The sequence below is a fragment of the Mustela putorius genome, unplaced genomic scaffold, assembly GCF_011764305.1.
Source record: "Mustela putorius furo isolate JIRA1106 unplaced genomic scaffold, ASM1176430v1.1 tig00000551_pilon_pilon_pilon, whole genome shotgun sequence".
Taxonomy (NCBI): domain Eukaryota; kingdom Metazoa; phylum Chordata; class Mammalia; order Carnivora; family Mustelidae; genus Mustela; species Mustela putorius.
In genome coordinates this window covers 8886188-8909098 of record NW_025421412.1, presented here as the reverse complement: position 1 = coordinate 8909098, position 22911 = coordinate 8886188, and the positions used below count along the sequence as shown (strand labels likewise).

General features: G+C 49.5%; 1 protein-coding gene and 1 long non-coding RNA gene across 3 annotated transcripts; one reads left to right on the top strand and one right to left on the bottom strand.

The window, feature by feature from the left end:
- Positions 1-5763: 5763 nt before the first annotated feature.
- METTL21C (methyltransferase 21C, AARS1 lysine) lies at positions 5764-15308 on the bottom strand. 2 transcript variants are annotated; one of them, XM_004746067.3, is made up of 5 exons: positions 15241-15308; positions 13640-13786; positions 10240-10391; positions 7485-7602; positions 5764-6509 (listed from the first exon to the last, which is right to left on the bottom strand). In XM_004746067.3, the coding sequence occupies exons 1-5, from the start codon at positions 15242-15244 to the stop codon at positions 6115-6117; spliced, it is 816 nt and encodes a 271-aa protein (XP_004746124.1). In that variant the 5' UTR covers positions 15245-15308; the 3' UTR covers positions 5764-6114. The 2 variants fall into 2 exon arrangements, with proteins under 2 accessions (XP_004746124.1, XP_004746123.1); XM_004746066.3 differs by lacking the exons at positions 13640-13786; positions 15241-15308 and having other exon boundaries at positions 10240-10972.
- Positions 11024-21218, top strand: LOC106005233. Its single transcript, XR_001178456.2, has 4 exons — positions 11024-12331; positions 14376-15461; positions 16171-16459; positions 18380-21218. It is a non-coding gene; the product is annotated as an uncharacterized LOC106005233 (long non-coding RNA).
- The last annotated feature ends 1693 nt before the right edge of the window (positions 21219-22911 follow it).

Sequence of the window (22911 nt, the reverse complement as noted above, 5' to 3'; positions counted from 1 at the left end):
GTGCATGGCCTTCTGGACGTCAGGTTTCAAAGCCCCTGTGAACGTCTCATTTCCCAGCTTTTCCTTTTAAGCCTTTGGATTAGCCCCAACTGTTCACCATCTCGGGTAGCCACAAAATTACACAGTTGCCTGTAATCATCTAGACAAACGCTCCTTCGGGAAAAGGCCCCTCAGCCTGAGAGAGAGCGGAGTCTCGTAAGATGAAGATGGCCTTGCCCCTGAGGTTTTCTGGAGAACAACCATTACAAGCGTGGGAGGAGCTCCCACTCCTGCGGGGCTCTCTCCAGGGCCTGCCAGGCTGGGGGATTTCCAGGCAATTCGTGGAGCTGGAGATGGGATGGAACAGGACAGCTGGGAACGTCCAAGTGTGCTGCTCTTACTGAGGTCCGGCCATCTGACTTGAGTCAACTCACCTCAGCTTGCTCCAGGCCTTTGGTTAGTTCCCACACTACTTCGTTTCTTTTTTAAGATTTTATTTATTTATTTCACAGAGAGAGCGAGAGAGAGAGTACAAGCAGGGGGAGCAGCAGGCAGAGGGGAGAGGGGGAAGCAGGCTCCCCGCCAAGCAGGGAGCCCAATATGGGGCTTGATCCCAGGACCCTGGGGTCACGACCCGAGCCAAAGGCAGCCGTGTAACCAACTGAGCCACGCAGGCGCCCCAGTTCCCACACTTCTGAAAAGATTTGCCTTTGAGAATTTTTGCCAGTTTTCTCATTACTCTTAGGAAGTAGAAAATCTTCACAAGTGCTTTTTCACTGACACACTACGTCACCCATTTTCTAGGACATCACACTTTCTCTTAAGCGCATGAAAGTAGCATCCAATTTTAACATAAATTTAAGGTTAGAAACTTTCTGGTAGCACATTTATTTTGAAAGACTGTCTTCTGAGTTAGGTGAAGATACAATTAATTCTAGGATCCTTCAAATAGGACTTCTATAAAAACACCGTTGCTCCCGAGCTCCCTGATTTCTTACTTTCTACGTCAGGTTTTGGCCTTTGTGCTAAATTTTTTAATGTGGAAGAAGAATTCAGCCGCCGCTGGATTTTGGAGACACTCTTCAAGACCAGTGCGGAGCTCCAGGTGCAGGAGCAGCTGGGCCCTCCCTCCCCACAGGCCAGCTGGTGGCCCCCTGCGTGAGGTGATGCCGTGAGTCCGTGGCCTCCCGGTCCTCCTCTCTCCGGTACTGAAAAGCAAACAAGTGACCTGTGTTGTGTTTTCAGGAGGAGGTACTAAATAATGGAGCTTTTTAATAGTACAGTTGGTAAAGCATGAATATTTTCAGGCAAGTCTTTTGTTTTAAAGGTTGAAGAAGCCACATCCTAGTTCTCAGTTGTAAGAAAAACTTCTGTCTCTAATTACTACTTTTCTCTTTGGGGACTTAAGTCTTCCACAGATGGTAAAATTTTAGAATGAATATTGGTTAGTTTGCTGTGGAAGTTGCATATACATCTACAGACTGGCAAAATCTGCTTTGATCTAGAACGATCAGCTCCATCAGTGTAACACGTGGTGAGAAGCCCTGACGTGGCGGCTGTCTTGTCAGCCTCTGCATTTTTTTTTTAATTAACATATAATGTATTATTTGCCCCAAGGGTAGAAGTCTCAGGCTTACACACTTCACAGCACTCACCATAGCACATTCCCTCCCCAATGTCCATAACCCCACCACCCTCTCCCGACCCCCCCGGCCCCCCAGCAACCCTCAGTTTGTTTCCTGAGACGAACAGTCTCTTATGGGTTGTCTCCCTTCCCAGTCCCATCTTGTCTTATTTTTCCCTCCCTAACCCCCCGACCCCCAGCCCTGACTCTCAAATTCCTCATGTCAGAGAGATCATATGATCATTCTCTTTCTCTGATTTATTTCACTGAACATAATACCCTCTAGTTCCATCCACATCGTTGCAAATGGCAAGATTTCGTTTCTTTTGATGGCTGCATAGTATTCCATTTGTGTGTGTGTGTGTGTGTGTGTGTGTGTTTCCACATCTTTATCCATTCATCTGTTGATGGGCATCTAAGTTCTTTTCATAGTTTGGCTATTGTCAGCCTCTGCTTCTGTCCTTATCATGCTGCCTCCATGGTGACAGCTGGATCTGAATAGGCTCTAGAAGAAAGTGTCCTCCATAAAATCATTACTGTTAATATTGGTTGTAAAATAGTACTCAAAAAAGCCAGGGACAGGGGTGCCTGGCTGGCTCAGTTGGTTAAGCTTCTGCCTTCAGCTCAGGTCATGATCCCAGAGTCTTGGGATGGGACCCCACATCCAGGCTCCCTGCTCAGCCCCTCCCCCCTCTGTACACGTGCGCACGGGCGCGTGCTCGCTCTCGCTCTCTCTCTCTCTCTCTCTCGGGTGCGTGATCTCTCAAATAAATAAAATCTTTTAAAAAAAGAAAGAAAGAAAAGGAAAGAAAACCAGGGACAGTTTTCCTGTTTCCAATAATAGCGGCCAATTTTTGTACCACATCCACTGAAGATAACTGAACGAACTAGGTACTGCTTACAGAAACATTCGAGATGGTACAGAGCGTGTGCTCGGCACAGGTCTCTGGCGCCTTTCCCGTGACAGCTCCCCAGTTGTCATCCGCGGGAGCTTTGCCATCCTGGGATCTGTCACCCCTCCCTCGGGGAACTTGTCTTCGCCCTGGAACAGCACAGGCTGGTCCGCTCCTTCCCACTCAGTCCCTCTCCTTGCCCACTCCCGGCCGGATGTCTGGGTTGCCAGTCGGTGTCTCTGCGCGCTCGTCCTGGCTCAGGCCCTGATGTGCCCCGTCCCTAGACCTTCATGGGCCTCATCCAGAATATTCAGTGTGTCTGTTCCAACCCCAAATTGACTGAATCTGAATTACCTTGAGCCTTCCCCTGCAGTGTTCCGTTCTCTGCTCTCAGTGGCCCAGCCATTAAAAGGTGTGTTCTTGTCTTTCTCTGTAGGATCTAAGAGAAGCCTGCGGAGATGGAAGGGAGGGTCCTTTTCATTCCCCCGATCTTCAAAACCACTCTTGAACAGAGACTTCCTTCAGGAATGAGAAAGTAAGAATAAGAACTGAACTTTATTAGTCTGAACATGGTTAACAAGAGGGAAAAAACTGCCTTAGTCCTAAGAGGAGCAGGAGGCTAGGAAGGGCGGGGGAGGTGGAAGTACGGCTCTCCGATGAAGCCCCCGGGGGGTGTCAGCCACAGGAGCGGCCCTCCCGGAGCCCAAGGGCGCGCGGCAGGCGGGCCGAGGGGCAGAGACAGTGGACGGCGCTGCGCACTGCCTGGCAGCAGGCCAGCTGCACCCTCCCCCGAAGGTCTCTTGTCTCTGTCGCTTAGAACCCCTGCTTTTGTGAGAGGATCCCAAAAACTCAAGAAGCAAGTGTAAAATTTATTGAAGCCATGTCTTCTCTAGGGTCAAACATGAATAATGACAGTTCTAGGATCAAGGACAGATGTCCAAGACTGCCTGCATTTCCAGTCATCACATGAAAGTTCTAGAATCTGATTATGCCAAGTCTTATCCAAAATGTGAGTAGAATATAAAGCAGCTGGAAATATCTTCTATCATTTTTTTTTAAATAAGAAAATGGTTTTATTCCTAATTTTTAGTTCCCATACAGTTTACAAATACATGTTTACTCTGATAATACGGCTTTGCAACTAGCAATGCAACTGAACTAACACCCATAAATACAGGTGGGGAGACAATTAACATCCACTAATGTTTCTCTACATAAACTATTCTTTTCATGTCATTTTTTTAAAAAAAACAATTGCAAACAGACTACATAATACATGGGCAAAAAGGCAATTAAGTGAATCTCTCGAAACACTAAATGTATAATAAACAGTGCATATTATCAACATTTACACCTTCTTCTATCATTTTCATCTTATTTGTGATTCTAAAAGGTACTAACCTATATGCCTCTGTGATCTACCAAGCTACCTCAAAACTCGGTGGCTTCCAGCAACATTTTTTTTCACTCATGAGTCCAACTTGGCTGGAGTTTGGTCTAAGCTGAGCTTGGTCTGGGTGATCCCAAAGCTGAGTCATAAAAATGTCCAATTTACAGGAAGGACAGCATGGAGGGACATCTTGATACTCTGATGTCTTTAGTATACTAAAGATACTCTGGGAAGGCTGTCAGCATAGCGCAGTTGGTAGAAGTGCTACAGGACAGACAGCTCGGATTCTTCAGCAGATAAATGGCCAGAGGGAAAAGCAAGAGGGAGGGAGAAGCTGCCGGTTGAAAGAGACTCCGGACACATACCGGCCAACCAGTGAGCCCAACGTGGACCTCACCTGGGGCCCGATTCAGACGTCATGGCATTTAAGAGACAAATGGGAATTGGAACCCTGGCTTTTAAAAAATATTAAAATGTAATACTAAATTACTTAGTATAAAATTTCATATTACATAAAACATTTTTAGGGTGATTATTATGGTTATGTGTCATCATATATATATATATATATATATATATATATATGTGTGTATATGCCAAATCTACAGAAGAAAGTATATCTATTATTTCCTTCAAATTAACACAGATTTGGAGAAGTAGGTGGAGGTATAGATAAAATAAGATTTGCCAGGAGTTTAAAATCCATGGCGGGGCTGGGGGTGGTTCATGATTTTTTCATCTACTTACTTCAGCAGAATTATTGAACTGTAGTTGCTGCCCAATAAACTGCACATGTTTTAAGTGTACGATTCATCTACCTTCAATATATGTACACTTTCCTATAAAAGTTTGAAAACAAACAGTCTCTATGATTGTAATCAATCTGGCTTTTCTAAAAGGGCAGACCTGTGTCCATTTAGAACATAATGAAATAAGCATATGATCATCATATCCTTTTGTCCCGGAAATGTGAAAGAAATCCACTTATAAGTCTAAGAAGAGATTTAAGGGTCAGGTCCCGTGCTGTAATGATTCACGAGCTTTCTATATTGATATTGGACAACCTTGCTAAACTCATGAGTTCCAGTAATGCCACTGTAGCTTATCCACAGTCCCAGGGGTCAGCAAACCAGAGCCCCCACCATGTAATCCAATCCGTAGCCAGTTTTTTGCAGGGTCCACAAGCTAAGAATAGGTCTTGAATTTTTGTAATTGGCTGCAAATATGTATATAATGCACATATTGGGTAGAAACTGTATGTGGCCTGAAGATATTGATTAGCTGGTCCTTTACAGAAAAGGTTTGCTGACCCAGGCTTACATTCAACAATCTTATTATCATCCATAAATAGTGTCCCTTTTCTTACATTCTAAGTGTGCACGATTTATTCCTTTGCTTTCCCACACTGGCTAAAGCTTCGAGTATGTATGCTGAGAAATGGTGGTAACTGAATTATTTATTGTTTTCCCCTATCAGAGAAGAAGCTTTTAACATTTTATAATCACGATGCTTTAGATTTTTTGTAACCTTCCTTTATCAGAACAACAACAAAAAAAATTCCATTCTTTCCTACTTTTCTAGAAATTTTAATCATAAATCTATGAGAGAAAAACAGACAATCCAGAAATCTAACTTGAAATGATCCCAACAGTTCATTGGCATGGAAGCAGGGTATTTGTAGAGTGGATTCTCCTAGGAGGTTCCGAAGACAACATCCTTGAAATTTCCATATTCCTTTCCCTTTCCTGTATTTTTCACTTTTAGTCCATGTTACTGTTTTCTGTCACTCAGTAGCCTCTCCTTCTGCTACAGCTAAAATCTGTGTAAGTAGATTCTTCAAACTTAAGACTGAAGAACGCTTTCAAGCTCACTTTCAAAAACCATGTGACCAAAGTATAGTATTGACAGATTTGCAGTAGAAAGAACAAGAGAGAAATCCACTTGTTTATGAATTTATTCACGTACAGTCTGCTAAACAATTGAGACTTTTTGGAAGCCAACACAGCTACTTTTAAGTTTTCATATTACTCTTTGTAAATGTTTAGATTAACCAGATAATCCTAAGCAGGGTATTTTAGAAAGCTGCTGTAATACGAAATGTTTGTTCTTGGCATAAAGTTGTTATTACGCACTACCTTCTCCCATCTCAAAAAAGTCTTTTGTTAACAGTATGATTTCTAAAACTGCTCAAAAGACACACTTATGTTTCAAAAGGCATTCTGTTTAATTTAATCCCATTTTAATATTCCTTTGAAAATTTTGACTGATGACTCTGGAAATTCAGCCAAGAGTGTTGTGTCAAAAACTTGCTTGAATTTATCTAGGAATTCGTAATCGGTGCTGAACCTGAATTTGTTTGCCCAAAGCAATACTGTCCCTGGGTGACAAAGGTACACCATGGTGGCGAGCAGCTTGTCCAGGAAGTAGTGGTGGTAGACCACGTCCGAGGCCAGAACATAGTCGTAGTAAAACGTGGACCTGGGGAAGTGCTGCTCCAGGCTCGCCCCCCAGACCAGCTCTTTCACTTCCGGCAGGTGCGCCGCGCGCTTTAACGTGTTCTTCAGAAGATTGTATTGCAGGTTTCCTAGGACATCAGGCAAATCCGTTGCTGTGACTTGAGCTCCTAAGAGATAGAGAGAAAACTTGTATTTATTACCTGGAAACTTGCAGGCAGCATAGTGGACACAGACACTCAGGGAGTCACAAGAAATGGAACTGGGCTTCTCAGCTTTGTCCGAATTGACATGTGGGCTGGGCATCCCTAACCCAGTCCTGCTGGATAACTTCCCGTGCAAGCCCTGCCCTGTGCGCTGTCCGACGTTTGACCATGTCCCAAGTCTCTCCCCCCTGACTCCACCCCCAGCTCGTGGCGGTCACAGATATCTCTAGATGTGGCCAAATGTCCTTTATGGGGCAAGATCACCTTTGGCTGAGAACCACTGAAATAGAATAATGTTATCATTTTTTAAGAAACAGTTGAGTGGAGTTGGGAGATTTCAGGATAATTAGCTGCCTAATAATCATCATGTTTTTCTTTGTAAAACTGTTTATCCGAAGATCGGATCTGTTTTGTAGGACTGCCCGTCTCCAACCTAGATTTGTTAGTTGTTAGGCATTTTAAAGCTAGTGACAGGAGTTCACAAAGCAGATCCCCCATTTCTAGACTGGCTCTGCTAGAAGCTCTGTGATAGGGTAGGCACAAGTGTGCCTCAGCTGTGCCCACCGCCTGCTCGCAACCTGCGTCTGGTGTATAAACCTGCCTTTACCTCGGATTAACTCACTTATTTTTCTTCAAAATGTTAGTTATAATATTCGCAACGAAAACCAGGAGACAGCATAACGTGGCCGTTTACAATAGGAGAGTCACAGCTCCAGAATTTCAGCTTCCTCGGTCCCTGCTGGGCCAGGCAGGTGGTCTAGCCGCTCTCTCATGTGTGACTATCTTATTTGGGGGCCAACGGTGCCAATTCCTAGTTCGTGACTCTTTAGGCAATTCCATGAGTGAAATCATGGCCAAGCACCCGAGCCGCAGCAGGCCAGACAGAAAGCTGTCAAAGCCAGCGTGTTTTGAAACAAAGTCAGCAGTAAAGAGACAAACCTAAAATACTGGCCACAGTGGAGACGAGGCCTGGTCCAGCCCCAATCTCAAGAATCTTCGCATCTTGGAGATTCAGTTCCTCTGTATGTTCCTCCAAATACTGGCACAAAGCCGTGGCCTAAAACAAAATATTTGCAGTTGTCACCGAGCATGGGAACACTGGAAAACAGCGGCGACCCGAGCCCCGCTTCCCTACTCCAAGCAAATACTACAAGAGATGTTAATAGTGGTTGCGGTTTATTGAGGGGCTCGCGAGAAGTTATGCCCTCAGTGCCCTGTGCGGACCTCTGGCATAGGAAAGGCCTGCTCCGCAGCAGAGGAACTGGAGACACAGACTCGCTGACTCGCCTCTAGCCGAAGGCGCTGGGTGGGGGTCCAGGAAGAGGCAGGTGCCCTGGGCTCTTCCAAGTCCAGGAAGGAGGTCTGAGAGCAGCAGCCGCTCGCTCGGGTTTGGTCTCACCGGCTGCCACCTGCTTCCAGAACACAGCTGTACATCTTCACCGCTTCCCTCCAACTCCTTCCTCCAAGTTCAGGTGGGTTCAAGGTTTGTCTGCTACCCTGGACAACTGGGCAGTTTATTCCTGTAGGCGGCCATCGATCCATACGGCCTATCAATTCAGGGCTGCGAGGGGTGTGCACCCTTCGGGGCAGTGGGGCACAGCGGGGGAGGGGAGGTTCCGGAAGGCGTTTCTACAGCCCCCCGGGCGATGGCAGCAAGGAGATGCTAAAAAGGCTGTGCACGAGTTAAGATAACTTTGTAGACAGACGTGCGCAGACGTTCCTTCCTTGTCCCTTCACTGTCTTCCGCCTCCGCCTTCTCCTGACCTTTCTCCGGGGAGACGGTGGCCGCGGATCTGCGCTGTCGCGTGGGCCGCCCACGTGTGTGCCCGCGGGTCTCCGCAGCGCTGCGGGGGAGGGATCGGGCTGGAGGACGTGAGGACAAAGCCAGCCGGACTCTGTCCCTGTGCACTCCGGCCTCTCGTCTTCTCGTGGCTGCTCTGAACTTGTGGGGATGCCACGTTTTGGGGGGAGCCGGGGCCGCAGGAGCCCCAGCCCCGGGTGCTGCCTCTCACCCCCGTGTGCTCGCAGGGAAGAGCCCACAGGCCCAGGGACCCTGCGGTCGCGTCTCCGCTCCGGGGGGGGCGGAGGCCGGGCTGGGGAAGGGCCTGTAGCCGATGCTCAGACAGGTGAGGGGCGTCACGGAGGCACACGCTGCGGGCGGGGGGCGGGCAGCGAGGGGTGTCCTGGGCGCTGAAGGGTGAGGGGCTGTGCCTGGAGGGTGGGAGTGGGGTGGGGGCGGGGAACAAGCAGCAAAGCCAAGAGCTCGGGCGCTGGGAAAGGAGCTTCTGGAGAAGAAAAAGGATAGTGATCTGTGATGACCGGGTTTCCATATGAGGAAGAGTGTCACCCAGAGCCACCAAGAAGACGTGCTTGGAGGGGTTGGCCAAGTCAGTGCGTGCCTGGTGGGCGGCCTGGAGACAAAGCCTTTCTCAGGAGCCAGGGTCCTGCGAACACCCCCACCTTCCCGGCCCGGGAGCGGACGTGGGAGAGCGATCTCCTGCTCAGACCGCGGCCCTCAGAGTCCCACGAAGAGGGGTGTCTTCCCGCTTCGTGCGAACCCCTTCCTGCGCAGCTGTCGGGACACTGAGGTGCCAGGAGAGGCCGGGCTTTGGGGCGCGAAGGGTGAAGGCCTCCGTGAGAATAAAACCGTCCTGTGGACAGATACTCTTCCATTCCTGATCTGGCACCTGCTGTGGTCATTGACTCGCCAAATCTATTACAACAGGAAGCCGGGAGCAGTGTGCTGGTTTTCAAACTTGTTACTACACCAAAGAGCATTTCCCGGTGAAGGAAATCCTACTTGCCGGCCAAGGGGGAAGTGCCGGGCAGGGCGGATTGCGGCTCTAGCAGCCGGAGCCCTTTGTCCGCCCCTCCCCCTCCGCCGCCCTCCGTGGCCCCCATCACCCGCCGCTGGTACCCAGGCCGCCGCCCGCACCCCCCCAGCTCCACGGCACGTCTGCCCCCCACCCCCACCCCGGGAGTGGCAGCACCTCCGAGTCCCCCGTCTGTATTTGAACCCCAACCCCAGGCCGTCCCCCACCAACGACAGAGCAGCTTGGATCCGAAGCCAAAGAACAACAGAGCGGGCCTCGGAGGGCCGCTGTCCCAAAGCCGGTGGCACAGCTCTCCCAAACGAGTCCACTTTTCTGAGCCGCTGCCTCCCGGCGGGCAGGTGCAGTGTGTGTGAGAAATCCCAGGTGGTGGCGCGAGCGTTTGCACGAGTGCTCACGCCGCCCACCGGCCCCAGCAGGCTGACTCCTGACACAGACCCTGTCCCCATTCCCATGCCCCCGGCTCGCGCGGCTGCTGCAGGGACGAGAGGGAGGCGACTTCCTACCTGCTTCCCTGGGGACACCCCCGTGGGGAAGGGAAGCCAGCACATGGCTCTGATGGTTGGTTTTTTTTTTTTTCCCCTTAAAATTCATATGAATGTTTCATCTTCCTGATAGAGTCAAGCTGACCTTCATGTAAAAGAAATAATGTTTCAGGAAACATGGCCCAGAGGGGATGATGGCTTCTGGGAGAGATACTGGGGTTTTGCGAAACCAAGTGAACCCCCAGCCCCCGAACCAACAAGTTACCCTCCCCTGCAGAAGCCCAAAGTGAGAGCACTCTGCAGCCTGTCCACGGCAGCCCTGCCGAGTGGAACTGTCGCCCCAGAAGCCCCACATCCCAAAGGTAATGGCTGTCTCACCCCTGGCCACACCACGGCTCCGTAGCTCTCTATGGATTCTTGGATGACGATCTCTGTGCCTGCAAACACGTAGTGCTCCTGCGTGTAGCTGGCGTAATCGGTGGGAACAAACTTCTGGAGGCTACGAAGAGATGGTTCTATCTTGTTAGAACCTGCAGGGGTGGGGGTGGGGAAGTAAAACGGTTTCTGTGATTTGTTGATCCAGATCAAGCACGCACGGGGCACAGCTGGTAAGATGGGGAGGGAACGGACTTTCCCGGAGACGGGGTGACGCCCGCAGTGACCGTGGCTGCAAACTAGCACAAAACAGAGTGACACGGGATGACAGGGACACGAAGTCCAGGTGTGATGTTTCCTCGAGATGGTGAGACACCAGGGCATGCTCTGGGGCCATGGGCTGCGTGGCGGAGGCCAGAGAGGTGCGGCTCCATCCTCCAGCTCTCTGTTCCGCCGCCGGAGAAAACCAGCTTGCCAGCCGAAGGGCAAGAGTGAGCCGTCTGGGGAGGCCCTGGGCAAACACAGACTTGACTATTTTTAGATCTTGAAGCGAAGTAACATTCCCACATGTTGGCTGGAGCGTGTTCCTTAAACCCTTCCTACAACTGCTCCTCAAAAGGCGCAGGTCCCCCAAAGACGAGCCGGCTCCGCGGTCCCGGGGGAGGCGGTCAGATGAGCCCGGCCTATTAAGTTACGATTGCTTTAAATACCCTTTAAACCCATGAGCAGCTCGCAAATAGCACATAAAATGGGGGGGGGGGGGGGGAGAGCACCTGATGGCGGCTGACGTCACGGAAGCGCAGACTGTGCCGGTTTTGCCGAGTCTTTCAGGAGAAGACGAGCCACGGGGGGACCTGTCAGGGGTGGGCGCGCGGGCACAAGCCCAGCAGTCCGTCCGCAGGAGAGCAGCGGCGGGTGGCGCGGCGGGAAGCAGCGGGACACCGGCGGGACACCTGCCTTTGCTCCCTGAGACCCGCCCGGGACCTCTAGCAGCAGGTGGAGGGCGGGCTCCGGCCGCCACGGGGAGCGGTCGCCTCACCTTGGAGCTGCTCTCATCAGAAACGTCCCCTCGAGGCGTTAGAGGAGGAGGCGGCCCGGGGCACCAAGCTGGGGTGGGGGTGGAGGGTGTTTGCAGAAGCCTGACTGGGGGCAGGCGATTTCGGGGGGTTGCTGACTAGCACCCGCGCGAGAGCCGTCCTGTGCTGCGAGTCCGCACCCCCGCGCGGCGTCGCAGAAGAGCAGACGTCCGAGTCCCCGCCGAGAAACGATTCCGGCAATCTGACCGCGTCCCGTTACCGAAACACGGGGCTTGTGTTTCGTCTTCGCATGCATTTTCATTGGGTTTTTCTAGACGTGAACTTTTGTTGTATTTTACCCCAAAAGGGTCCTTGAGCAGCAAAGTGAGAAACGGTCTTTGAGCACAGCGACAGGGTTGTCAAGAAGCGTGACAGATGTCCACAGCTCTCCAGGGGCAGCTGCCGCCTCCCCACGCCCCACCGATGTAACCTAGTGTGAGATCTACCCTCGGGGGGAGAATTCTGGGCCCCCGACCTAAAAAGTGAGCTTCCAGAGACCTAGGACCTCACTGACCGTGCCGGAGCCTGCTCAGTAACAGTGAGCAAGTCAGACAGGAGACTTTGTGCTGGTAGGGGCTGTGGGGAGGCTGGAGGCGCAGGAGGGAGACCTCTGGCCCTCACCCACCTCTTACTAGGGGAAGCTCCTAACATCCAGTACCACCAACTCATTATCTGTGAATGACCAAAGAGGCCCTAGCCTGTCCCCTCGAGCTGAGAGGCTGACAGACCCATTGGAGAAATGGTCAGAAGGCAGAGGAATAGACAGTGGCCGGGAAATGTTCAACCACCAGCTCGGGGCGAGGGGAAGAAGCACTGATTTGTAGGGTTGGTGATCACCACGGTGGGAGTGCTCCCATTCCACACTGCCCACCCCGGGAAACGACCCAGGCTGCCCACCGAGAGGGGTGCTTCCCCCCTACCCCGCCCCGCTCTCCACCGGGCAGCGCAGCAGGTGCCAGGAAGCAGAAGAGCTCCATGAAGACAACCTCAAAACGTAGTAAAGCAAGTCGTGATGAGTTGTGAGTATTCATCGCCTTGGTTTTTAAATATACCTTTGCGGTTTTTTTTTTTTTAATATTTCATTTATTTATCTGTCAGACAGAAGGAGAGAGAGAGCGAGCGAGCACACAAGCAGGCAGAGGCGGAGAGAGAATCAGACTCTCTGCCGAGCAAGGAGCCCATGTGGGACTCGATCCCAAGACCCTGGGATCATGATCTGAGCCGAAGGCAGCGGCTTAACCCACTGAGCCACCCAGGCGTCCCTACCTTTGCGTTTTATACCATCTATTTAGCAGTAAGCTTCCATAACTTACATTTCAATAATGGCCGTGTTTAACAACGACCCTTAAAAAAAGTCTCTGAAATTCAGGGGCTGGTGCAGGCTGGTTGGGGCAAGGAATTGGGACAGGGCTGCTCCCTTTCCCTCTGAGGTTTCATCACTGGGTATGTGACTCCCAGCAGCCAGACTAGCCGGGACCCGTGCCAGCCCCTCCAGACTTCCCTCCCCCACCGTGGCTCCGTCGGGTCCTTCTCCTCTTCCACAGCACACCAGCTGGGGACCTATTTTTCTCTCAAGACGGTAGTAAAAGTCAGTGGGCTGATCTGGAATGGCTCATCATTTTACAGGCAAAGGAGCTGATCTATTTTACCAACCCACATTATAAAGAAATATGGCCATAAATATAATAATAAATAATAAATATTCTCCCATAAGACCCTTCATGTTTGATAAAGATAAAGAAATTTATGCTTATTACACATAATTTCATTTATCGATGTTAGTCTGAGTTTTAGAGAGACAAGATTTTAGAGATAGAATTGCCTTTAATGTAAACTAGTTTAGTAAAAATAGATAGTATCCTGTCTTAATGAGTTGGAATATAATTTTATCGTGTTAAATGATGATAAATGTTTGAAATGCCATACATTGGCTTTTCTGACATTATTTGTTAGGTTTATTATTTATTACTACCGCGCCCCTGTCCAGAAATGCAACCCGCATACAACACAGCTGCCAGGAGAACATGTCGGTGAAAAACGACATGAGTCAAGATTTTCTTTCTTTTTAAAAGTTCTTGTGACAAAAATATAACCATTTGAGATTTATACACAGGACAAGACAAATTTAGATACGCAAATAATGAAAAAATAGGAATTACTTTTAATGCTCTGCTCACGCTTGCCTACAGGCACTTTTCCACTAAGCTTCACTAATAGGAACAATCTAGAATTAAAAGGAGATGGGAAATCTTGTCACTGAAGTTAACCGGTAAATGCCATGGCCAGGAAAGCAAGGGACAAGGTGTCATGGTGAGGACGGAGGTTACCTCCTGGGGGTATGCCGGTGCCATCCTCCTGGAGAGCCCCCTCCGCCGCCGCCGGCTCTAAGCCCCCATCCGGGGCGCACGGTGCTTCCCGCAGGCGCCTGGGCTGCTGCTGCCCGGAGTGCAGACACACGTCCATAACCGCAGCCGCTGGAGAGCAGAGAACCAGACAGGCTGGCTGAGCCTCCCAGAGGCTCTAAAAGGTGCAGCTTATCGCCTTAGCATCTGCTGAGCTGAAAAGAATCCCTGCTTTTCAGCTTAGTCCACCCGCCCCCCTATTAGTAAAGCAGCTACCCAAGGAGCTGCCTTCCTAGTTTTGCAGAGCAAAGGAGAGGGGGACCATTAAACAACACCGCACCTGTTCTGGGCATCAAGAAATGCAAAAACAGAGCAAGCATTGCCAGGGGACAGGCACGGCGTGGCTGGGGTCTAAAATGTCTAATAGTTTTTGGAAATGAATCTTAATGAAGAGACTCTGATCCAGGAACATATCCTACCATCGGGGACACCGTGTGGATGGAAGGATTAATGACCTCGTGGATGAGGAGGCAGGATTTGGACCAAACACAGGGCTGCCCCCTTCCCATCTGAGGCTTCATTGCAAGATCATAGAAAGTGTTACGCGCTGAGCCAGGAGCCTGACCTGGCTCCCCTCTGGGGCACTTGGCAACTCACTTAATCCCCTTGCGCCATTTCCTCATCAGCAAAAAGGATAATATAGTATCTGTCCACTTCCCAGGGCCACAGTGGAAAGCAGGAGAGTGAAAGTGAAGAGAACCACCTGATTTAGGAAAGGAGACCTGGCTGTGGGGATCACTGACCGGTACCAAAATAGTAACACATGACATCACCGCAGGGCGGGTACCGTCGCCAAACCCTGTTCTGCCGTAAGTGCATCGATTCTAGTCCCAGCAATCGCCCCTCGGAGATAGAGCCTGTTACTATGCCTCTTCTCAGATGCGAGCCACCCAGGCACAGAGAGCTCGAAAAGCAGCCCGAGACACTGGTGGGGCCAAACCCAGAAGGCCCAGCTGCAGAACCTACATTCTCACCCGGCCGGCAGGTGCACCTTGGGTGGGCTGGGGCCGCCGTGGGCTCCCTTGCCTACTTTCCTCTGAAATGACTCAAAATGCTTAGCCACTGTAGTGATGTTTCCTAGTTTTTTGTTTGTTTGTTTACAAAATGTGAATGATTTTCCACCCCTGCGTTTACCATCCTCAGTCTCCACACCCCAGAGCCGCCCCCTCCCATCTCTCCAGGCAAGCGGGGGGAGCAACCAGACACGCCGGCCACTCCGTCACTGCCCAGCTGACCCACAGCCATTCGGGCACTGGCTCACTCCCGTGGCGAACAGACAAAACGCAAGAAGGCGCAGCCCCCGAAGTAAATATGACTCCACTGCACACCTGGACAGGTCGCGCGTCCCTCACGCTAATTCTCAACAGGACTGCAAACAACTGAGATCGCTACAAAATTTAACCTTTTCATCGGCTCCAGAACCGAATGATCAAACACTTGGCCCCCTTCTCCAACTCGCCAAACCAGCCAGAGTGCCCCGTGCGGGTCTGTGCTTCGCGCAAGTTCTCTCTCTGGCAGATCCTTACCCATTCCTTCCTTTCGAGCATCCTCCAACTCCAGGAAGTTAACTGCTCCCCGGAAACATGGCAGCCTGGTTGCTGATGAGTAGACAGTGACATCAGGAAGGAAGCCTCCACGCCGTGGGGAGGACCCTGCCTCTGAATCTTAGCTCGGCCGTGTGCGTTCCTCGTGGAGGCTGTAGATCGTGGGGATCTACCTCCTGCGGCGGTTGCGGGAGCGAGGGGAGGTAAGCCATGCAAAGCCTCGCACGTACAGCAGCGACCGTTCTGTCTGAAGCCAGGAGGGCAGCCATGCGAGCCACACGCCTCCCGCGCCTGGGGACTCTGGGCGTTACATTACATTTCAGACATTTCCCATTGTGCCTGCCAGCGAAGGAGAATTATGTTCCAATACCAGGTGCGCTTTTCCTTATGAAAGCAAACGACTCCCTCTCCCATCATCATAGTTGACGTGAGAAAGTAACTTTTCCCCTGACACGTGTGCCTTGAAAGGCAATCTAGAAAACAGTGACCGTGCCCTCTGCCTGGTGCCGTTAGTCTGATGTAGCGTGTGCCATATGGCCCGTGTTAGTATTTGATAAAGCTTCAGGAAGTTTTTCAAAGGTGAGTCCCCTCGAAATCCTTTCAGACTGTTAGTTTACACATTACCTTACGTAGCAGAGGAGAGGGTGAGATTTCTGTGCACCCTTGAATCCCCAAAGTTTTATATAGATCCGCACCTGAAAAGATTAACATTTTATGAACAAAAGCCAGCCAGTGCAAGCCCAAGTTATTTAGGGTAGCATGACCCGCCAGGACTCAGGCACGTTACCTTGCTAAAATATCTGTTCTCTCTCCCTCTCTCAATTCTCGATGTTCTCTCTCTCTCTCTCTCTCTCTCTTTCCTACATACCCACACGCAATCCTTGCAACGTGGAATGGAATCACCCTCAAAAGATCCAGAAAATGCCTCCAGCGGAACAGAGGCTCTCCTCTACGGTGTCCAGTTGCCGTGATGGAGTTTAAAATGTAGACACATTTCACTTTAAAAAGAAGTGGGGGTGGGGCCGGTTGGGGTTTCGTACAGACGCGCAGACTTCCTCTGTGCTCATCGGCCGCGCTGCTGTGGCCAAAGGGAGGAGTCGTGCCTGCCGTGGACGGTCCTGGACCCCGCCCCGAGCAGCCGGAGGGAACACAGGACTCTACCTGATAAGACGGGAGAACACCTAGCCAGAAGGCACGTGAGGTAAAGGCTTCAGCTGGCATGAGGAGTATTTAGCTGGTGCAACAATGAATGGGAAACCCGAAAAACTCTTTTAAGAAAAAAGGAAGCCATTGCAATTTCTTTCATTGAGGAAAAGGGCAGTTTAAAAGGGAGGAAAATCGTGTGCTCATTGGGGAAGCCTGGAAACCCTTAAAATAGAATATAGGGCATGTTAATTAAAACCTTAGCAGATGGGAATTAAACAGTCACTCGTGTTTGTGGGGGACTGAGTGAATAGTGACTGAGTTTGTGTGGATACAAGAGCCTATTTTTATGTTTTACTCCAGCCTGGTACTCTCTTTGCTGCTGTCATTTTTTTTTTTTTTCTTTATGTGCGCTTCTTTGAAGTGAGGATCTTCATCTGAATGCGCTGTGATCCCGTGTCCATTAGGTTTGCTCTCCCATTCCTTTAAATGAGGGGAGGTGACACGGAGCCTTGCTCAAATCTGTCATAAGGATGCTGTCGTCCTCCCCAAGAGGCCCAGCCCCCAGTGATGTGTCACTTGGGTAACTGGTTTCCACCAGGGGTCAGCACCGCTATGTAAGCACCCCTAGATATAAGAAATAGCAAAAAGGTGGTCACCATTACAATTGTGTAAATAACTTCTAAAAACTGATTGGAATGTACATGAATGTGTCCCTAAATACTGGCTAAGTCAGCATTACCTGGAAGCTTTAGAACACATAGACTCTAGGCTTCTGGAAATTCTGGCTCAAAGGTTAGGAGACAGCCTAGAGGTTTGAGCTCCAAGTCCAACAGCTGTCCCCCGTGTGTTTTCAGTGCCTGGCACATGGCTGGTGCCAACCTATAGGGCAGGGGACACATGACCGACCCTCACGTAGTTGAAATGTCAGCCCCTGGCGAGGGATTAGGCTTCCGGCACAGCTCTGGAGCACACATGGATGAAGTGGGTGCCTGAGAAGGACATTTGGTCTCAACAGGAAAGAACTTTTCAACAAGCAGAACAATGGAACATTTGATCTCAGGGAGCCGGCGTAACGGAAAATGGGCCAGACCTGGAGTTAGAGGACACCAGATTGGACCAAAGGTTTATACAGGGTCAATAAACAGGCCAGGTGCAGTCTTTCTGCCTTTCTTCAGCGGTGTAGACCTCTGATCTCTCGCAGCATTTTTCCAACTGCACGTAACTCAGCCGGTGGTCCTCACCATGGAGGAATCCATCCCTCCTCCCAGGGACCCTTGGCAGTTTGGAGGTCTTGTTGCTTGTCATAGCGAGGGCAGAGAGCAATTGTTGTTTAGTGCATAGAGGTCAGGGTGGGGGTTGGGGGGGCTACCAAACACTCTGCGTTACCCAAGACAACCCTTCACAGCAAAGAGCGATCCTGCCCAAAACGTCACCCAGGCTGAGCCTGAGAAACGCTTGTATTGTGCAGGATAGGAGTTGCAGGGTGAATTCTCAGACCTTTTTTTTTTTTTTTTGGTAAGTAAACTACCCACAGTGTGGGGCTCAAACTCATGACCTTGAGATCAAGAGTCCCATGCTCTACCGCCCGAGCCTGCCAGGGGCCACAGGGTCAATTCTAATTTCCACCCTACACACACTGTCTGCGAGCTGGGTGATCACTGCCTCCTTGGCCTCAGTGTCCTCGCCTATAAAACGCAGTGGATTAGTGTTTCCAGACTGTCCTATAGATTGAGCCAACGTGACACCCTCTGACCCCATCAGGTGCCTCCTGGGAGCAGACCCAGAGTCAAGGATTTGAGAAAGGATTTGGGAGGTGCCGGGAGGGGGAGGAGGAGAAGAATCATCCAGGGAAAGGCAAGCAGCCGGCAAGAGGTGTTCTGCCCAGCCAGCTGCTGCCGGGGCAAGACAACTTGCACCCGTGGGGCAAGGCTGGGAGATCAGGCAAAATACACAGCTCGGAATTGTCCCATTCCAGGTTCAAAGAGCTTCCGGAGGATTCCAGCACTACAGCACGGAGGCGGAAACCAGCAGCTGGAGGGTGGAGATGCGTCCGAGAGAGGTGAGATGCCCAACAGCTTCAGGATCCTGGGGAGAAAGTTCTGAGCGGTCTGACTTGATCATGAGCTCGCCCTCTCGGTAGGGCTGGAGCACGTGAGAAATATCCCACCGGAACTGGAGGAGTAGGGTTGGGACCTGAAGGAGGAGTGCTGGCGCCGCAACAAGCCAGCGTCCTGGCCGCCCCGTGTGTACATTCTGATTTCCGTCAACACAATTTCAAAATGGACACCCATCTCTCTAGGATGGAGGGTGGCCCGAGTCCTACTGGCTGTCGCCTCTGGAGGGAGCGGAGCTACTCCTCTCTAACTGGGAAGCACCAGATGAGGTTCATGCCTCTCCCTCAGTGGGCATGTGCTCCCAGGTGACCGCGGACAAGAACCCGAGTGGCTTGTTTCATCACAGCTCCCCGTGCTCTGCTGTTCCCCGGGACTGGGAAGGGGAGGCTCACTGCTCTTCACGTGACTGTCACCAAAATTCTACAAAGGAAAGATTGCTCGTCGGGCAAATAGAAGATGTGTCCCCTGTACTTGCTTACAGGGGAGACTGTGTGAGGACTCCCTTCCAGGGGGCTGGGGATTCACTGCAGAACTAGATGTTTTCTAAACCCCCTGGTAACCGACACTCAGGGATGCGTGGGGTTTCCAGTGTGTTTGGTCAGAGTGAAACCTAATTCCTTAATTTATGGTCCCTCTGCTCTCTGCTAACCCAGCGGCTCCAAGTTCATGATCCTTTCCGTCAAATGACTTCAGGCTGCTTCAACACCCCTCACTGGCCAGACACGGGGGGCCGCCCCTGAGATGCCAGGGGAGAGCGTCCACCAGTGCTGCCCGGGGGGCAGTGAAAGGGCTTAGAGCCCCCAGAAGCGCAGGCGCACACGCGGCCCGCCGGCCCATGGGGGGGCATAGAACGCACCCCTTCTGGCCGGGGTGTGGCTGCCTGACAGAGCGCGATGGCTTCCCCTCACGCTACAGAAAGACCACCGTCAGAAAGTGTGTAGTCGGTGTTCAGAAACCATTCAAGCACCACTTAAGTCTTGCCAGGCTTGTGGACATAGAAGAATTTCCTTCCTTTTCCTGTTAAATACCTTCTCCATAATGATAAACGTTACCGGGGAGGGAGAACGCGAGAGACAGTGTCCAGCCTGTTCGGAAGGACAAGTGAAGCTGTAGTCATTTCACTTTAAAAATAGCCCATGGCTGCTCCCCCCACCAGCCCCCCAGAAAGACGCAGCAGTCCGTACATCACCTGCCTGACAGAGCGCTCTCGCTGGATGCCTGGGAACAGCCTGCAGGGCCTTACCTGCATTTTGGAGAGCAGGGGAACTTAGTTGTTTGTTGCTATTTTTAATTTTTTTCCAAGCCGGTTCTCAAAACAGATTTCACCCTCCAAGGAAAACTTCTTGTTATTTTAGAAGCATCGTTCCCTGCAGCCGTGTGTAAATCACAATTGGTAATCACCAGGGGTCATGTCGTCAACACAGCCAAGAACGCCTTGGAGCTGAGTCATAAGCCTGTGGTATTAATGACAGGGAGGAATGTCACACCTGGGAAACGGGCTTAGATCACGGATTCTGACATGGGAACGTCTAGGAATTTGGGTTTAGTTGGCAAATAACATTCCTCCTAATTTAAAATTTAATAAATAACGGCTTAGGGAATCAAATGAATCTATCTGCATAGAAAAGCTCGCAGTGATTGAACTTGGAGAGTGAGGGCGAGAAGCAGACCCTCGGTTCCAGGGTTCCAGTCAGGCCCACCAGGAACCAGTGACCGTGACCGAAAGGAGCCCGACAGCTGCCCTCCCCCAGAGGCTGGCGCCTCCAACGCCAGCTGTCCCTTCCACATGGCCATCAGCTGCTTGGAAATGGCACTTTTTAGAGGGACTTAGTGGTAACGAATCATGCTCCGATTTTAGCAACAGCAGTTGACTGGCATTCAGGAAGGTAATAATGTTTCCCCAACAGATTTCTATTAGGAGAGAATGTTTACCTGGTGGCCCTATTCTGGGATGGGGCACAAAGGGGGAATTCCTTTCATTCTTCCCCCCCCATTCCAGGGCGGGCTAATCTGAGAAATGCATGTTTTCATCTGCAGCTGTGGTGTCATGGATGGGGGAAAACATGTGGCGGTATCTCGGTCTCAGCCCGGGTGGAAAGCAGCAGAGAGGGCAGGGCGGCTCCATGGGAAACCCGCCCTCCTGGGCTCCAGTTGGGGATTGCAGGGAAGCCACATCTCTAGGCTCTGTTGCCTTGGTCTGTTGGTGGGGGCGCGAGAACCCCCCTACCATGCCCCGGCTTCTCTTAAAGGTCTTAAAGGCAGAGCACATGCAACGCTTTTGGACATTACAGGGACTGTGTCGACGTTATCATTAGTTCATTTGAGAGGAATTTGGACCCTAGGATATGTGTGCATCCATAAAGTTACAGAAGAAAGTAAAAGCTCACTCCATCCATGTTTGCTGACAAAGTGATACAGATGTTCCTTCCCACTCTGAACACATAAGGTACTGGGTAAAGTGTTTTCAAATATGCTTTTAAAATGCATGTGCAGCACAGGAGAGGATACTTGCAAATGTCTTCTCAGATAAAGGGCTAGTATCCAAAATCTATAAAGAACTTATCCAGCTCAACACCCAAGGAACAAATAATCCAATCAAGAAACGGACAGAAGACATTTCTGCACGGACAGACATTTCTGCATGGACAGACATTTCTGCAAAGAAGACTTTCAGATGGCCAACAGACACATGAAAAAGTGCTCCACGTCACGCGGCATCAGGAAAATACACATCAAAACCCCAACAAGATACCACCTCACACCAGTCAGAATGGCTAAAATTAACAAGTCAGGAATGGAGAGATGTTGGCAAGGATGTAGAGAAAGGGAAACCTCTTACACTGCCAGTGGGAATGCCAGCTGGTGCGGCCACTCTGGGAGACGGTGTGGAGGTTCTTCAAAAAGCTGAAAATAGAGCTACCCTATGACCCAGCAATTGCACTACTGGGTATTTACCCCAAAGATACAAATGTAGTGATCTGAAGGGGTGTCTGCACCCCAGTGTTTATAGCAGCAATGTCTACAATAGCCAGACTATAGAAAGATGTCCTAGATGTCCATCAACAGATGAATGGATAAAGAAGATGTGGTATGTATACACAAGGAATATGACTCAGCCATAAAAAAAAATTAACTCTTGCCATTTGCAACGACAAGGATAGAGCTAGAGGGTATAAGGTGAAGTGAATAAGTCAATCAGACAGACAATTATATAATTGTCTTATATAATTATATATATTGTATATAATATATAATTGTCTTATATAATTATATATAACTATAATTATATATTATATAATCATATAATCTCACTCATATCTGGAATTTAAGAAACAAAACAGAGGATCATAGGGGAAGAGAGGAAAAAATAAAACGAGACAAAATCAGAGAGGGAGACAAACCATAGGAGACTGTAAAGCACAGGAAATAAACTGAGGGTTGTTGGAGGAGGGAGGTGGGGGCATCGGGTAAGAAGGGTAGGGTGATGGACATGAAATGGAATGAGCACGGGGTATTATATAAGACTGATGGATCACTGACCTCTACCTCTGAAACTAATCATATATTGTATGTTACTTGAGTTTATATTCAAAAAGAAATTTAAAAAATAAATTGACATTAGAAAATGCTTGTCTAGTCTTGAAAGGAGGGAAGGCCCTCCTCTCTACCATAAAAGAAGAGAGAATTAGAGCCACATTAGTGAGTGAATGAGTTCATGTCGCCACAAGCCTGGGGTGTATTAGATTTGGGTTGGGGCTCTGGAATCCAAAGTCTTTGGGATTTTGGTGCACTTGGGGGACAAAAGATATGTCCTTGGGTTGACAGAACATGAGATCTGGGGCCAAAGTAAATTCAGGTTTGGGAAGTCTGAAATTTATATAAACCAGCAGGGAGTATCCTCTTTAAAGAAAAACATAAAATTGCGAGTTCAGAATTGGATACAAAAGTAATATTTATTTAAGATGAGAAATAATCAAAAATAAAATTTTGAAAGATACAAAATTATATTTTAAAAATAATGTTAATAACATATTACCAAATAATTATTATAGCTGTATCACATGATTATTACAATATAACAATGATTATATGATAGTATTTTAAATATTACACCAATTAACTTTCTGCAATGCTTTAAAAATATTATTTCCTAAAATACTGTCCCCCTACTTTTTGATTACTTTATATGGAAACAACATATTATCCTATTTCTGTAGGAAAGATAAACCATAAATGAAGTTTTTTTCTATTGTCATGGTTAATTTAAATTTATTATAACTAGTGATACTTTGATAAAGTTCATCTTTACAACCCATAATTGGTAAGGTATATAGAAATGCAACTTATTTCTGTGCATTGATTTTATATCCTGCCACTTTACTGAATTCTTTTA

What these genes read in the sequence shown, in the direction of transcription:
- METTL21C (XM_004746066.3), bottom strand. Translation starts at nt 10,620, where the DNA reads ATGCCCTGGTGTCTCACCATCTCGAGGAAACATCACACCTGGACTTCG. An exon ending in GAGCCGTGGTGTGGCCAGGG is followed by an intron (nt 7,603 to 10,239) that starts GTGAGACAGCCA and finishes ATTTTGTTTTAG; the next exon opens with GCCACGGCTTTGTGCCAGTA. An exon ending in CACTGTGGCCAGTATTTTAG is followed by an intron (nt 6,510 to 7,484) that starts GTTTGTCTCTTT and finishes TCTATCTCTTAG; the next exon opens with GAGCTCAAGTCACAGCAACG.